A 14,105-nucleotide genomic window follows, 5' to 3' on the forward strand; every position below is an offset into this window, starting at 1 on the left:
CTCAACTGGTGGGTCAAGACCCAAAAGCAGATTGTTGAGCTATTTCAGAGGGCCAGGATTTTGTGCCTGGGAAAAATCTGAAGGTCTACAAGGCACTTCTTGAACATGTTTTGCACTGTTTCTTAGTTCTGTCATATGTTTTATACTGTCTTAGGTCCAAACTACACTAATTTTCATTAAATAAATCTGATTGGTTGAAAAAAAAAAAAATACAGCAAAGTTGGGATGTAGTTTCTCATTAAGAAGTTGGTGGTAGATCCTGAGCCTGAACCAGTTGAGCACTATGGGTTTAGGATGATCATTGTGATATGTGGCATTTAAAATGAGCCTCCACGCACACGGATCACCTGATGAGATAAAACATGGAGCAAAAGAGGGAAACACGTCAAAATGCAGATAATCTCAACTGCCATTGATATACTGGTAATAAATAGTGTTTAACTCTGTTAGCCTGTGAGTAAATAGTATGACATCTAGCACTTGTATTTTGACAGCGGACAAACAGAAGTGTGGTTCTTTGTATTGGTCAGCCTTTGACAGGTCTGAGGTTTAGGCTTCATGTTTGTAAAACAAACTAACAAACTGTTGAGTGAGGAAAGTGGAAAGGAAATATTCCTGTCAGACACTCCTTATTCCTTACCATCTACCTCTTCCTTGTCTCTCGAACAATCTCAACATAAGCAACAGAAAGGGAAATAACAAGGGGGTTGACGGAGGAAAAACATTATGTTTTGATGCACTGAACAGCACCGAATGGCTCTCATGCCACCAATCTACCACAATAAGTAACAGTGTAATAAGTTTTGGGCATTATTTGGGTTTTTCTGTTACTGGGGAAAAATCAACAGTTTTCAAACTGTGCTGGTGCCTAAGCAGTACCTGAATTAATATTTTTAAGCAAATAAAAAAATAGATTTAAAGTCAGCAAGTGAATAAAAGCTGTCTTGGTAGGGTAAATAGTTTTAGTGAAATATCTTAAGAAGATGCCAATCAAATAAAGGTTGAGAAAATGGATTGGGTGTCACCTCTTTATGTAAGAGGCTCAAGCAAAATTCATATACTGATGTCGCATTTGAGACAATAAAGTCAATGTGGCACTCAGTGTGACTATGGCTGCTGTAAGAAAACGCATGCACGGCATGCACAGAAAAACATTAAAAAGATGTTCGTGCTCTGCTGATATAAAGTGAGTGCATACAGATGGCAAAAATTTCAGAAACTTTCTGTGCTGGGGTGGCAGGGTACTGAAATGAAGCATTAAAATCTGTTGTATTTCAATACTATCCCTAAGTGAAATCAGGGTGCTAATGTTGATTGTGTCACAGGTAGTTAGAACACGGTGTGAGCAGTAACCCCATACAGTCTGGCGTTTGTCTGGTGTCAACACGGAGTATTTTACTGTGAAATTTAACTGGATATTTTAATTTGATTTTAGCGACACTTCATGCTGATTTTATGCGCAGGTCTCCGGCATCCGGCAGACATAGAAGTCGAGTGACTTTTCGTTGGAGCATCTGTGAGAAACATGTCAGTCATCTCACAAAATGTTTAATATGGCTCCAGTTTACCACAAATCAACAATATGTCACCTGAAAATACTGAATGCCCACGACCACATTACTGGTTGATAGCTTTTCACTATCAATGGCATGTTTTCTTTTGTTTTGAATTGTTTAAAAATTGGTTTGATCACATGAATGTGGGCTAAAAGATCAGCTGTTGGGAGACTTTAACCATAACATGCAGATGAACAACCTGTTTGGAGAGCAACTTCCAACAACCAAGCATGCTTCATGCATAGTAAAGCCTTAAGTTTAATATTTCTGTCATGCACTAATTCTTATCTTTCCAGAATACAAAGGTATCATGAGTAATTATAATTAATGCTGTCACTCTCTTTAAAACGTTGATCTAATTAATGACAAGCTTCATAATTATTATGATTAATCCTATACATTCGTAACATGAGAAGGTTTGCATAACAGCTAAATTTGATAATAGTAGTTAAAAATGAGCTAAAAGAGTGCATTTCTAAACCGTAAGGGAACTTTTTACAAGTATCTGAAAGTGACAAGATTTACATTCAGTGGAAAATGAAAATAGATGTCTGATGTCGATGAGATGTGGGTGGCCCTAAGCTAAAATGTAAACAATAAAAATTAAAAGCACAGATAATCTTTGGTGTGTTTTTCTCTGATCTTTTATTCTGAGATTAAATGAAATTAATCAACATGTTTGACAGCACTAATAATAATATACACCATGTACCATCAAAGGAAGAAATAATAACACCATACAGAACATTAACTTTAACTTTATCCATAACCCCAGAGGAAGGTGAAATTACCTTACCTCCCTACTGACCTTCCGAGTCCAGACTGTCCAGGTGATCCAGACTCTCTGTGCTTATTGACGATGAAGAGTCCAGGTTGTCATTGTCAGAGTTGTCCTGTTCTAGATCAGGTAACCTGCATGCTAAGTCCACCCTTCAACCAATAACACAAGATATCATTAACTGACAAGGAAATTTGATTACACAAAGTGATTTGAAATAAAATAAAATAAAAATCTCAGCTTACTTTTCCTGCTTAATGGACCGGATCCTATCAATAAGGGTCCTCTCTGTTTCGTCTGGAGGTATTGGGTCCGGATTATCCAGCTGTGATGGCTTCTCAACAATCTGCACAAAATCAGAGTAGTGCTGGGCATCAGTGGCTGTATTAGGAGACTTCAAGCTTCAAACAGATTCAGGCAAGGTACCCAAGTCTGTTATGGTTGTATCCACACTTATTTAAAGTAGAAGACTTTGGGGTCAGATTTTCTTAAGTGAACTCACCTCTAGTGTAATCACCCATCATTCAGTTAAAAAGACTTATTTTAGGTTAATTCTAAAGGGCTTTGATTATTTCAGTAGTAATATAAAAGTAATATAAAATGACGCACCGCAAAAATGCAGTGAAAACTGTATAAAAAGATCTGCCAAAAATATATTTTTTTAAAACTGTGATTTTTCTGCTCACGCACTCTGCTGTTTGGGGGAACAAGGTTAGCAATCAATTTGTTTTAGATGTTCATTATTTCAGAGCTATTTTAAAGCATTGTAGTTTGTAGCTGTAGTTGTGTCAACTTAAGCATGTGTGTTGGGTAGCAAGTTTCTGCATCCCCCATAACTTGATGTGGTCCGGTCCAGTTGATGAGTGTTTATGTGTATTATTTGCAAAGTATGAACAGAAATGTACATAAGTAAGGTTAAAATGCTTTTTATGTCAATAGATGTTGGTTAATTAATAGATGTTATTTGCATTCTAATGTAAATTTGTCATGTATGAAAAAGAAAACAGCAATATTCATATTAGAATGAATAAGTTCAATTCATATTTGCCCTTAAAGTTAAAAATGCATAACATTTAAAGACATAAAATGGGAAATTTGTCATTAAAGTTTTATTTCAGCCCTTACAGTGGTTTCACTCAGCACAGAATGCTTAGGGACAACTTTACAAAGTAAAAATGTGAAACATCAGTTTGAGAGCCAGGCCATCTTTCAGTTAAGGATTGCTTACTGCTCACTTTTACCATTCTCAGATTGATGAGACTGTAAACTCTGCTCACTGGCAGACACAGATATCTAACATATATTGACAGTGGATTCATTATTCTTCTGACATTTTCGAGGCCAGGCTCATGCTGTCCTGATAAATCATAAATCCCTGCAAAAAAAAGCTGTACTGACAAACTTCCAATGTCAAATTACTGAAAGAGGCTACTTGACTGAGGTGTTTGATTTTGTAGATTTCTCTCACCGTGTTCTGTCTCCTCAGTCTGAGCTGGTTGACAGCCAGAGCCTCTGCGTATTCCAACTCCTGGATATTCTGCATCTTCTCGTTGTAGCGTCTGAATTGCTCAGAGATCAAGATCTCTACACAGCTGCACACAAGAGTCAGAAATCAATACACATCCAAATGTCCATGAATTGATAGAACTTTTCCGGGACAGACTTTTACCAGTAGGCAAGAAAGATATTTAAGTAAAGATAATGAAACTCCTTGAACCAGTGGGAAGTGAAAAGAATTTGCATAATGACTCACGTTGTTGTCTTGGCTACATCCTTCATACCGAGGAAAGGGTCGTCAGTGAGAGGTGAACGAAGGATGCAGGGAGCGAACACAATAGCAAGAGAGCTGGGAGACATCTTGTTGTGCTCTTCCTCCTTTGCAACCCTAAATAAAATAGAAACCAGTGACTCATAAGATCTTAATTCCCACAGATTACATTAATGAGGAGTACAGGACTTTGAAAACCATGCTGAAGTTGTAAAAAACTTTTTTGTTTGTTTTTGTTATGTTGTTAAAAAAAAAATTACAGATACCAGAGAGTAACAGATATTTTCATACCTGACAAGGTGAAAGATGAGTCGCTCTAACGTGTTATAATTAGCAGGAGGAAGTTCATCAACCTTTTGATAAACGGCTCTTATCCTCTCAGATTTCTCAGGAAACTCTGGAGACAAAAACAAAGAATCAATGGAGTCAGAGTTTATTTCTGTACCAGCAATTTTCATCAAAGGATTCATGTTTAGAGTAGAAATAAGACTGATATTATCATTATTCAATTGATTAATTGAGTGATAGAAGGTAAAAGCTCACCACAGAAATTTCACACTAAAGCTACAGAATAAAAATGAAATTAGACTCCTGTCTCCTGTGATTAAGGCTAGCAGCACACATAATCATATTACATCTTTACTGGTTTTAAAAATGTGGGGGTCCACAGACACAAAGACAGTTTCAACTGATTTTTAACATCGTCATCCTAAGAACACACGGGACAGATGAAAGATTATAACATAATGCAACAGGTTGGTCTTTTTTATAATATTCTACTTGGCTCAGGCACAGTTGTGTTGATGTACACTGCCAAGTGCAGAACAAAGTGTAACAAAAACAGCTTCATTCTTGCATTTGTCACTGAGCTGAACAAGCCACAGCCTAATATGAACATACTCATTAATTTAGTCCTTAAGACAAGCCTTTTAGAAAGTTTTTAATCTGGCTTAAACCAAGCATCTATTAATTTTTTCAAATTATTTTTGCTTGCTTCTTTTTAAAAAAACTTTATTCTGATCAGGAGGATCAAACATAATCTAGAATCCAAAACAAAGTACACACACACACACACACACATATACACACACACAAAATACAACAGATAAACAGTGAATACAATATACAAGAAAAACAGTCCTGTGCGACAAAATTTCTTCCTATTAATTTCTCCTTTTTATTTTACTTGAACAAACCATAAACATCCAAACAGAGGATGCCAAACTTATTCATTTATCACATTAATAACTTTTGGTAGTCCAGTATAGATGGCAATAGATCAAAACAGTCAGAGCAAGTCTGGCCCCTGTGAAGAAATGTATCAGACCCATTTGGACCACAGGCCCTTGAATTTCTCTGACTGTAGCTTTATAGAAAATGATATGCCCTCCATGATGTAAATGTTATGAACAGTTTTTAACCAGTCTTGAAGAGCTGGAGCTTCGTGTTGTGACCACTTCCTGGTCAGGGCTTTCTTTCCTCCCATAAGTTATATTCTCATCAAATATTTGTCTGCTGTAGATTGGATATTTAATGCAACTCCACCAAAATACATTGTCTAAACATCTAGTGGAATCAAGATTTGAAAAGCAGTTTGTAAATACTTGTGTTATTCATGCCAGTAGCATTTGAGTTTTGAGTAGCCCCATAGTCAGAGGTAATCGTTGGTAACATGTATTTGCTCTCTTTTATGCTTTGATTGGTGGAAACTTATGCACTTTTATTATTTCTATGAGGCCGCCTTGGACAATGAGATTCTTTTGGTCTTTCACAATGGTTCCATGTCAGACTGCGTGACGAGTCTCTTGTCCCATCTTGGCTGCCAGCCTGGCTACGCTACAATTATGATCCTGACCGCTCATTGTTACTGATGTCACCACTGCTTCAGTGACTGTGTGAGTTCACAGGTCGTTGGGTCAAAGAGAGAGAATCATATAAGTGCTCTATGTGATGCTAGCGGCCTTTTATTCCAACAAGAAGAAACAAAACAAAACAAGAAACAATTATAGACCCTTTCTGATGTATCAGGAGGAGGACAATATGGATCAGCTCTCCTTCAAATAGAACTTGACATATGGATGTGATAAAATGTCAAGTAAATTGCTGTATTTACACATAAATCCCCAGAGAGAGAAAAAGAAGAGGCTTTTTTTAATGTCACTCTGGTAAATGATGATATGAAGACAAGAAAAAATGCTCTACTATTGGTGATTTGTGTAATTGAGGGTGTCAAACTAGAGGACAACGATGGAAAAATTCTGACATGCTAGTCTTGTTGAATCATGGTTGTGGCGCATCTTGGATGTGTTGTTAACTAAGTCACATTACAAGACCATGTGTCGTTCCCAATACTCATAATCACCTCAGGTTTGAGGTTTGATGAGCTGCGATGTTGTCAGTGTGCCAAAATCTGGCTTAATCTTTGTAGTCTAAGCTGGCCTTGACACATAAAAATGAAGATACTACCAGTATTTACTCACCCACTGCATGTAGAAAGTCGTTGTAGAGGGAGAAGGTCATGAGGGGGTCTGGCAGCTCTCTTAGCCAACGTTTAACCAAACCTGTGATGGTGTGGATTGGGTAGTTTTCTAAACTTGCCGTATCAGGACCTGATGGCAAAGAAAAAAAAATCTGAAATGTAATACTTCTTTCATTTAATAAAATACATTTGAGTTTCACATAACCTGAAGAAAATAAAAATACTGATGTGGAAGAGTTTTATGATCCTTGAAAACATATTTTTTCAAATAAAGCAGACAAGTTATCAGATGTTCAAAGCTGTTAAGTTGAAAGTAAGTATTCCTAAATGTCCTTAAATCAGCCTTTATAATAAATAGGAAGGTGAAGCAGGATTGACTGTTAAACAATTTAATCCAACAAACAGATATTTTTTCTTTAACTGTGGTTGTCCTTGTTCTAAAACCAAACTAAGGGTTGAATTTGTTTTGATCCGGAAATAAAATTAATGTTCTGAAAGTCTAAGCTGTTGATTTAAGATTTTTCTTACTTGTCTGCAGAATCTGGTGGAGCTCCCTGGCTCGGCAAGCTGAGCCTGATTTACGGTAAATGCCCTCCGTATAGAGGCCATTCAGCTCCACATGCATCAGCAGCAGCTCCACCACCTTGGGGACAGGGTTGGCTTTACTAGTGAGGACGCACACCTGCACCCCGAAGTGAAGCGAGCCTGGTATGCTGTCATCCTATCACAACAAAGACAAGACATGTTTACATGAAAGATTAAGAGGCAGGGAGTCTGGTTTAATTCAGGGTTATTCAGTCACACTTGTTTCCTACCTGTCTGGCACATCGTGTTGAGCAGTCTGTGATAATTTTGCTCAGACATTTCTTGTGACATATTAACTTGCAAGCTTGAATTAAAAAAAAAGGCAGAGATTACATTAAAGCTGGTTTTGTTTTCCTTTTCTCCGTATGCTGTTCCATGTGCATATTACATGCAAACTCACCACTACACATGTAGGCTTTCTCCATCCCCCAGATGTAGGAACCACACAGGTCACATGACTGCATAATGTTGACTTGGTAAGTGCTGAACAGGTGATCCAAAGGACTGTTGGGCTGCGGTGAGAGTATGTACACACACGGGGACGATTAACTCATGAGGAGGACAAAAAACATACAAAAAATCCAGGTAAAGATAAAATACTTACACATTTGTCCTTTTTCCTTCTTTTTTTCCCAGTCTTTGTTGTCTGAGAAAAGTCATAAAGAGATACAAGAGTCAGTTAGTTAGTTTATGAAGCTTATTTTTCCCGGGGACAATGTACAAAATAACATTTGACTAATAATAGTTTATATCAACAAGCTCGACTGATCAGCTGGAAATCTCAAATGTACCTTAGTTGGCTCAGACTCGGCTCGTTTGAGCTGGCCCCTGATGAAACCGTCGAGCACAGACTGAAACAAGTTGACTACCAGCGACACTTCAGACTTCTGCTTGGACCCTGCCAGTGTGTTCACTTTGTTGTGGTAGCCCTTCATCAGATCTTTGTAGCCAATTTTGGGCTTCTATGGTCACAAAGCGTCATGAAAAGCATGCAATGTGTAATAGCTGATATTGATACATATAAAACAACATAAAACTTCAGAAAAACAAGGCCGATCCTTTCATGTTTTGCAGCTAGACAGACATTATATTGGAAACAAAGCTGGACTGACCTGGACCAGTCTTAATTCCGTCAACTAAAACTATGACTAAAAATGTTCACAGACAGCCTTTTTTCCATGACAAAAACTAGACTAACACTAACAAAAATAGATCTGTGATGACTAAAACTCAAGATGACTAAAACTAGACAAAAATGTAATTAAGTCTTCATTGGACATTCAAAATCCATGATATTTCTCCACTGTTGGTAAATCTGTCAAAAACAATGCAGCTGTATCTAAACTTGAAACAAGAAGTAAGGCAATTTGTGTTTGGTACATTATTTCTTTGTTGTAACAATGCTTCTTGGTAATATATTTTATACCATTGGAAAGCCTGTTTATTTCCCTTTTACATGATGCCACATTTGTAAGGATCATGCATTTGTGGGATGAGCAGCAGAGCTGAGTATGTGGGTCGTGCCATGAAAAATGTGCAAAATCTCTGCCAATGCCAAAGTTTATTTTGGTGTTGCTACTGACTATTGATTTGAGCTTCTGGTACCCCCAGGTGCTGCCAATCAGGTGCCTGATTGGTAGCACCTGTGAGCATGGGCCCTACTACAGTGGTCAGTAGACGTCTGCTCCAAGAATCGGCATGCCACGTTTGACTGATCTGGATAGGGCCCGTTGGTTGGGCAACTTCAAGCTGGTGTTCCGCAAAACCAAGATGCAGCATTGTTTGGAGTGAATCCTAGAACCATCTCCAAACTGAAGGCCAAGTTCCATATAATGGGGAATTTCAGAGACAGGCCGCAAAGTGGGCATCCCAAGAAGACAACACCCCAAGAATACTGTTTTTACACCCTGTCAGCAAGAACTCTATCCTCCAAGATGACAACACTCGCCCCCACAGAGCAGGGTTTTTCAGAGACTACCTCCAGAGTTTGGGAGTGGAGAGGATGGAATGGCCTGCTGGCAGTCCTGGGCCTTGACCCCTCTGAACACTTGTGGGATCAGCTTGGGTGTGCTGTTCGTGCCAGAATGACCAACACAACCACGTTGGCTGACTTGCGACAAAAGCTGGTTGAAGAATGGAATGCCATCCTACAGCAGTGTGTGACCAGGCTGGTGACCAGCATGAGGAGGAGGTGCCAGGCTGTTGTGGCTGTGTATGGTGCTACCACACACTGCTGAGGCTCCAGTTTGTTAAATTATCAATATGTCTTGCTTCTTCAAACTTCAATAATCCAATCCACCAAACACCGAACAAGAGTCAATGGCAGAATCAGCTGTTTGGCATTGGCAGAGAAGATTTGGCATGTTTTTCAGTGGCGCAACCCACATACTCAGCTCTGCTGCTCATCCCACAAATGCATGATCCTTACAAATATGGCACCATTTAAAAGGGTAATAAACAGGCTTTCCAACGGTATAAGATTTATTACCGAGAAGAACAAAGAAATAATATGAAATAATATAATAATAAAATAAATTACAACAAAGAAATAATGTACAAAACACAAATTGCCTTACTTTTTGTTTTAAGTTTATTTTGTCTCGCAGCAGTAGAAAGCAGGGACCCAAGGTTTAGCAGAGTGCATAGAACAGACTACCATGATTTGGTTCCAGAATCAGGCAAGAAAATAAGTGCTGGGGCTAAAAGTAAAGACTAAAATGTGAGAACTTTTTATGGACTAAAACTAGACCAAAACATTTTTGATTTCTGTCAACTAAAACTAGACTAAACTAAAAAGGGTAGAAATGACTAAAATGTGACCAAAACTAAAAGATTTTTCATCTAAAAACTAAAACTAAGACTAAAATTGAAAATAGCTGACAAATTTAACACTGACCTGGACAGAGTACATGCCTTTGATGGTCTCTCTGAACTGCATGGTGGCTGTGAGGAAGATGCTCTCTGTCGGTGACAACTCTTTGATTCTTGATCTCAGCTCATTCACCTGACAACAAAGACTCGAAAGTTACGAAAACACATAATTTCCCTTAACAGACAAAAGATAGAGGAGTCCCCAACGCAAAAGTCAATGGTATGGATACAACAAGAGACAATTATGTGGCTTATGCTGTTGTACCTTCTTGCTTTCAGTATAACACAATAATATAGAATTGTTCTGAAAAAGATGAATTAGTTTTTCATATCTTATAGAGCTTCCTTGAATTTACAAAAACTAAAGATCTCAGACAAAATGTATAATAGAAATAGGACAAAAATACTTTTTAAATTAGTGTAAAATGTTTAAATTAAGCACTGAGTTATGGAACAATGTGGTTAATCATTAAAACACTCCTCAAAAAGGATGTAAATCATTTTGAATTTTTTTGTCACTAATATTCTATCAATATTCAGTTCTTTCCAATTATAGTTTCTTTTTATATACTTACATTTTTTTGTCTTCCCCCTTTGTTTGTTTGTTTTCTTCTTGTCATTGTGCCACCTGCCTTTGCAAGTTTTTATAGCCATTTGTAAAGTTGTGTACCATTAACCTGCTAGGGGACTACAGATGAACATTAACACGGCTAAAATCTGGCATATTTATAACGTAATGTTCATTAGTGTGCACTGTGCCGATTTTAAAAAGTATTACCCATCTATCCAACAATCCAACTAACTGCCTAGCTCTGTAAATAAGTAAATAAATGAATGCATGGAAGATTGAATAAATTATACTACACTAGCAAAAGTCAAATGGTTATGATTCCTCCCCCAATACCATGGCAACAAACACATAAGTTCTAAAAGAAACTGCTTTTTTCTAGATTTTAGATTTCTCGTTTTAAAGGTGCAGTGTGTAAAATTGGGACTATCAACATCTAACAGTCAATTCTGGAGTGTGATGCTCATTTCTCTGGTGATAACTGCGGGAACCAGTGAAGTTTACAAATCAATACATGCTTAACTGTTATTTGGTTCCTTCTATGGTGCCATAGAAACAGGCAAAATGAAAAAATCCAAGATGGCAGCGTCCTTGGAGGGGACCCTCTCTATGTATGAATAAAAGGCTTATTCTGAGTTAATTTAAAACATAAATTTAAAAAATGTGTTATCAGATGTCAACACTAATTTAGATCAATCTACTTATAAATGTTATGTTTCATTTTAACCAAGCTTGTTTTGCTAAATGCTAATAGGCTAAATATTACACACTGCACCTTTAAATTAAAAAAACATTGTCCGGAAAAATACACTGACCCTTTCTCTCTTGTTTATCTTTCATTGCAGCTTTACGTTTAAGATTTAAGTTCTGTGTTTTCTTAAAGCTTCAGTCCTTTTGGTTACTATGGTCATTAATACGTTTTTATTGTTTTTGAAAAATGTGGTAACTTAAAGTACCCAAGTTTTAAAACTTTTGATAAACCTTCTCTTTTGTCATAACCATCTAACCCCCCTTATGGTCTCATCCTTGATAGCAGACTCAGTAATGTATTTAAATAGTTGAAATGTCATACTTCCATGAGATTACAGATTTTACTAAAAGAACAAGGCAACAGTACACAACAACACAGCAAAAACAGCACAACTACAGAGCCAAATGTGGGTCAAGACATGAAGTGCTATAAATAACACCCAAGTTGTCAACCTGCTTGGCTCCACATTCCCTTTATCAGGTAATGGTCTCACCTGATTTCCCAGAAATTCATCCAGGTTTCGAAGCTCTTTGGTGGTGGTGATCTCGCGGTCCAGAGACACGTTCCACTGCATCACCCGTGTGGCCCTGCTTATTCGAATGGTTGGGTTTCGGCTCACCCTGTCATTGTCCTGTTTGGGCATGTGGTAGGGATGAGGAGTGTAGCTGGCCAATGTGATTGCTGTTAAAGGAAAAAAGGAAACCTTTATTCAAACCAGATACTTCCTACTTTATTGTAACATCTGTCATTCCCTCCTTTCTCTCACAGTTCCTACTCTATCCACTGTCCTATCCATAAAGGCATAAATGCCTCAAAAGAAATTGTTCTGCTTACGGTTTTTGTCTGATGGAGGTTCACTGCTGGGGGAAAACTTGGGCCCACGCTTCTTTAGGAATCTGCCAAGAAACCAAATCCTACAAAAGACACACAGTATTGATTCCATGCAGCAGTGAATCATATACCGGTATTTTTCACAATTTCTGTTTTAACAGCATTTCAAGTGACAGAGTTCACCTCTCAGGCGTTGTGAGTGGTGACTGGTTCGATTCCTGTTGCCCCGAGTCATCATTGCCGCTTCTGAGTGGAAGACTGAACCTTGACCCATCGGGCTCTGCTGCTGTCCTCTACAAAATGAAAATATAAACATGTTCTTAAATCACAGTATAATATCAGTTAATGTCACTTTAAAAAGGAATTGAACAGGAAAACCAAAATTATCCAGAGTTAACAGCATCTCCCCCACCATGTCCTCCTGCAGCAGCTGCTCCACCACCAAAATGAGTCACATAAACAAAATAAATAATTGACACAACGATGGTAGTCCTTCACCGCTTTTACTCCTCATGCAAAGCTTCACTGTCACCTGCCACCAGCTGAACTTGACCTTTTTTGCTTCAGTTAGTACGACCAAAGTTAGTCGAAACATTAATGACACTTTGTCAGTATGTTATGAATATCTGTTACCCAGACAGGCCGGTGAGATTTAATTTAGAAATTTCTAGATTATTTTCCCCATGTTAAAATGTTCATTATTAGATGTGACTGGCTTGATATAGATATTTCAACATGTGTTGATTGTTGTCTTTTCAAGTTATGATTGATATCATAATTTATTTAGGGATTTTAAAACAGTTGGACAACTCTGATTTAATTACAGATTTAGTTAATGTGTGGATGAAGCTAGTTAAAAAGAAGTAAATTACTTGTGTTTCTATGATGTAATAGATCAAACAATCACCACTTTTTTCAGTTTAAAGTGAATTTGTTGGATTGTATTTAGTGATTTTGAATTGGAAACACAATCAAAAGAACATAAATGAAGCAAAAAACTAAAATAACTGCAGTCAAATGGACATTTGCTGTGGTAACATGACACTGAACCTGCAGACCAATGGTTTATTTGATGAAACAAAAAAGATTTAAAAAAAATGAGCTTTGGAAATGTGCTTTCGTATTTCCTTGTAGTTTTCCCCCAAGCTGCAGCTCATTTTTTTCTCCTGAGCTGCAAAGCAGAAATAAGAAAATCCAGAACAATGAAACCTTCAGTAAGTTTGGGGCGTGCTCATGCAAAACCTGCATGCAGCGGAATGCCGTAGACGTCGACATGTCTCTTCGGTCAGTACCTTGACCTGACTTTTGAGGTCCCGGACATCCATGCTACTGGCTGAGCTCTTCAGATTTGACACATTGGGGCTGATCGGAGGAAGCGGAAAGCTCCAGTACTCGCTCTCCTTGGAACCGCCAAGGTTCATCATCAAACCACTGCGAGCATAGGCTAAGCGCCGCTTGCGTTTGGGCAGCTTACGGAGACGCACTCTTACCTAATTGAGCCAGGAAAGGTGATAAGCATAGACTGGAAGGCTTTCTTTGGCTCACGTTTGAGGATCTTACTTTTGAGGATGTACTCTGAAATGCCTTAGCCAACATTCCTTGTTTTACAGGACACGAGTAACAATAAAGAAAGTAAACTGAGAAAGGATTAACAACTCAAGATGTTGATGTACAAACAATCCCTTTCATTGTAGAATACTAGCAAACTTTACCTCACTATTGGAGGGGGAGCTGTCAGAGCCTGACGAGCTGATCTTTGAAAGTTCATCAACAGACCTGGACTTTATGCCCCTGAGGAACCAAAGAAAATAACAGTAGAGTCATAAAACTCAATCTTTTGATGACATTGCTCTGATAGGTAGGGAAAAAGAAAAAAAAATCTTTAAATAGAAGTTCTAGGAGAGATTCTAACAAATCA

General features: G+C 37.9%; 1 protein-coding gene across 2 annotated transcripts in view; it reads right to left on the reverse strand.

The window, feature by feature from the left end:
* Positions 1 to 14,105, reverse strand: part of LOC121519671 (unconventional myosin-IXb-like) — a 47,220-nt gene that overhangs the window by 3,313 nt on the left and 29,802 nt on the right. Inside the window, exons 24-39 of one of the 2 annotated variants that reach the window (XM_041802474.1) lie at positions 13,900 to 13,978; positions 12,371 to 12,480; positions 12,191 to 12,270; positions 11,850 to 12,037; positions 10,063 to 10,170; positions 7,958 to 8,128; positions 7,771 to 7,812; positions 7,567 to 7,678; positions 7,397 to 7,470; positions 7,110 to 7,302; positions 6,583 to 6,711; positions 4,394 to 4,499; positions 4,088 to 4,219; positions 3,803 to 3,926; positions 2,580 to 2,680; positions 2,365 to 2,486 (exon numbers count right to left, since the gene is read on the reverse strand). In XM_041802474.1, the coding sequence (XP_041658408.1) occupies positions 2,365 to 2,486; positions 2,580 to 2,680; positions 3,803 to 3,926; positions 4,088 to 4,219; positions 4,394 to 4,499; positions 6,583 to 6,711; positions 7,110 to 7,302; positions 7,397 to 7,470; positions 7,567 to 7,678; positions 7,771 to 7,812; positions 7,958 to 8,128; positions 10,063 to 10,170; positions 11,850 to 12,037; positions 12,191 to 12,270; positions 12,371 to 12,480; positions 13,900 to 13,978 (1,871 nt within the window). Of the gene's footprint in view, positions 1 to 2,352; positions 2,487 to 2,579; positions 2,681 to 3,802; positions 3,927 to 4,087; positions 4,220 to 4,393; positions 4,500 to 6,582; positions 6,712 to 7,109; positions 7,303 to 7,396; positions 7,471 to 7,566; positions 7,679 to 7,770; positions 7,813 to 7,957; positions 8,129 to 10,062; positions 10,171 to 11,849; positions 12,038 to 12,190; positions 12,271 to 12,370; positions 12,481 to 13,899; positions 13,979 to 14,105 lie in introns of both variants that reach the window. The other variant, XM_041802475.1, reaches the window with a different exon arrangement.

This window comes from Cheilinus undulatus, linkage group 13 (assembly GCF_018320785.1).
Source record: "Cheilinus undulatus linkage group 13, ASM1832078v1, whole genome shotgun sequence".
In the NCBI taxonomy this organism is placed as follows: Eukaryota; Metazoa; Chordata; class Actinopteri; order Labriformes; family Labridae; genus Cheilinus; species Cheilinus undulatus.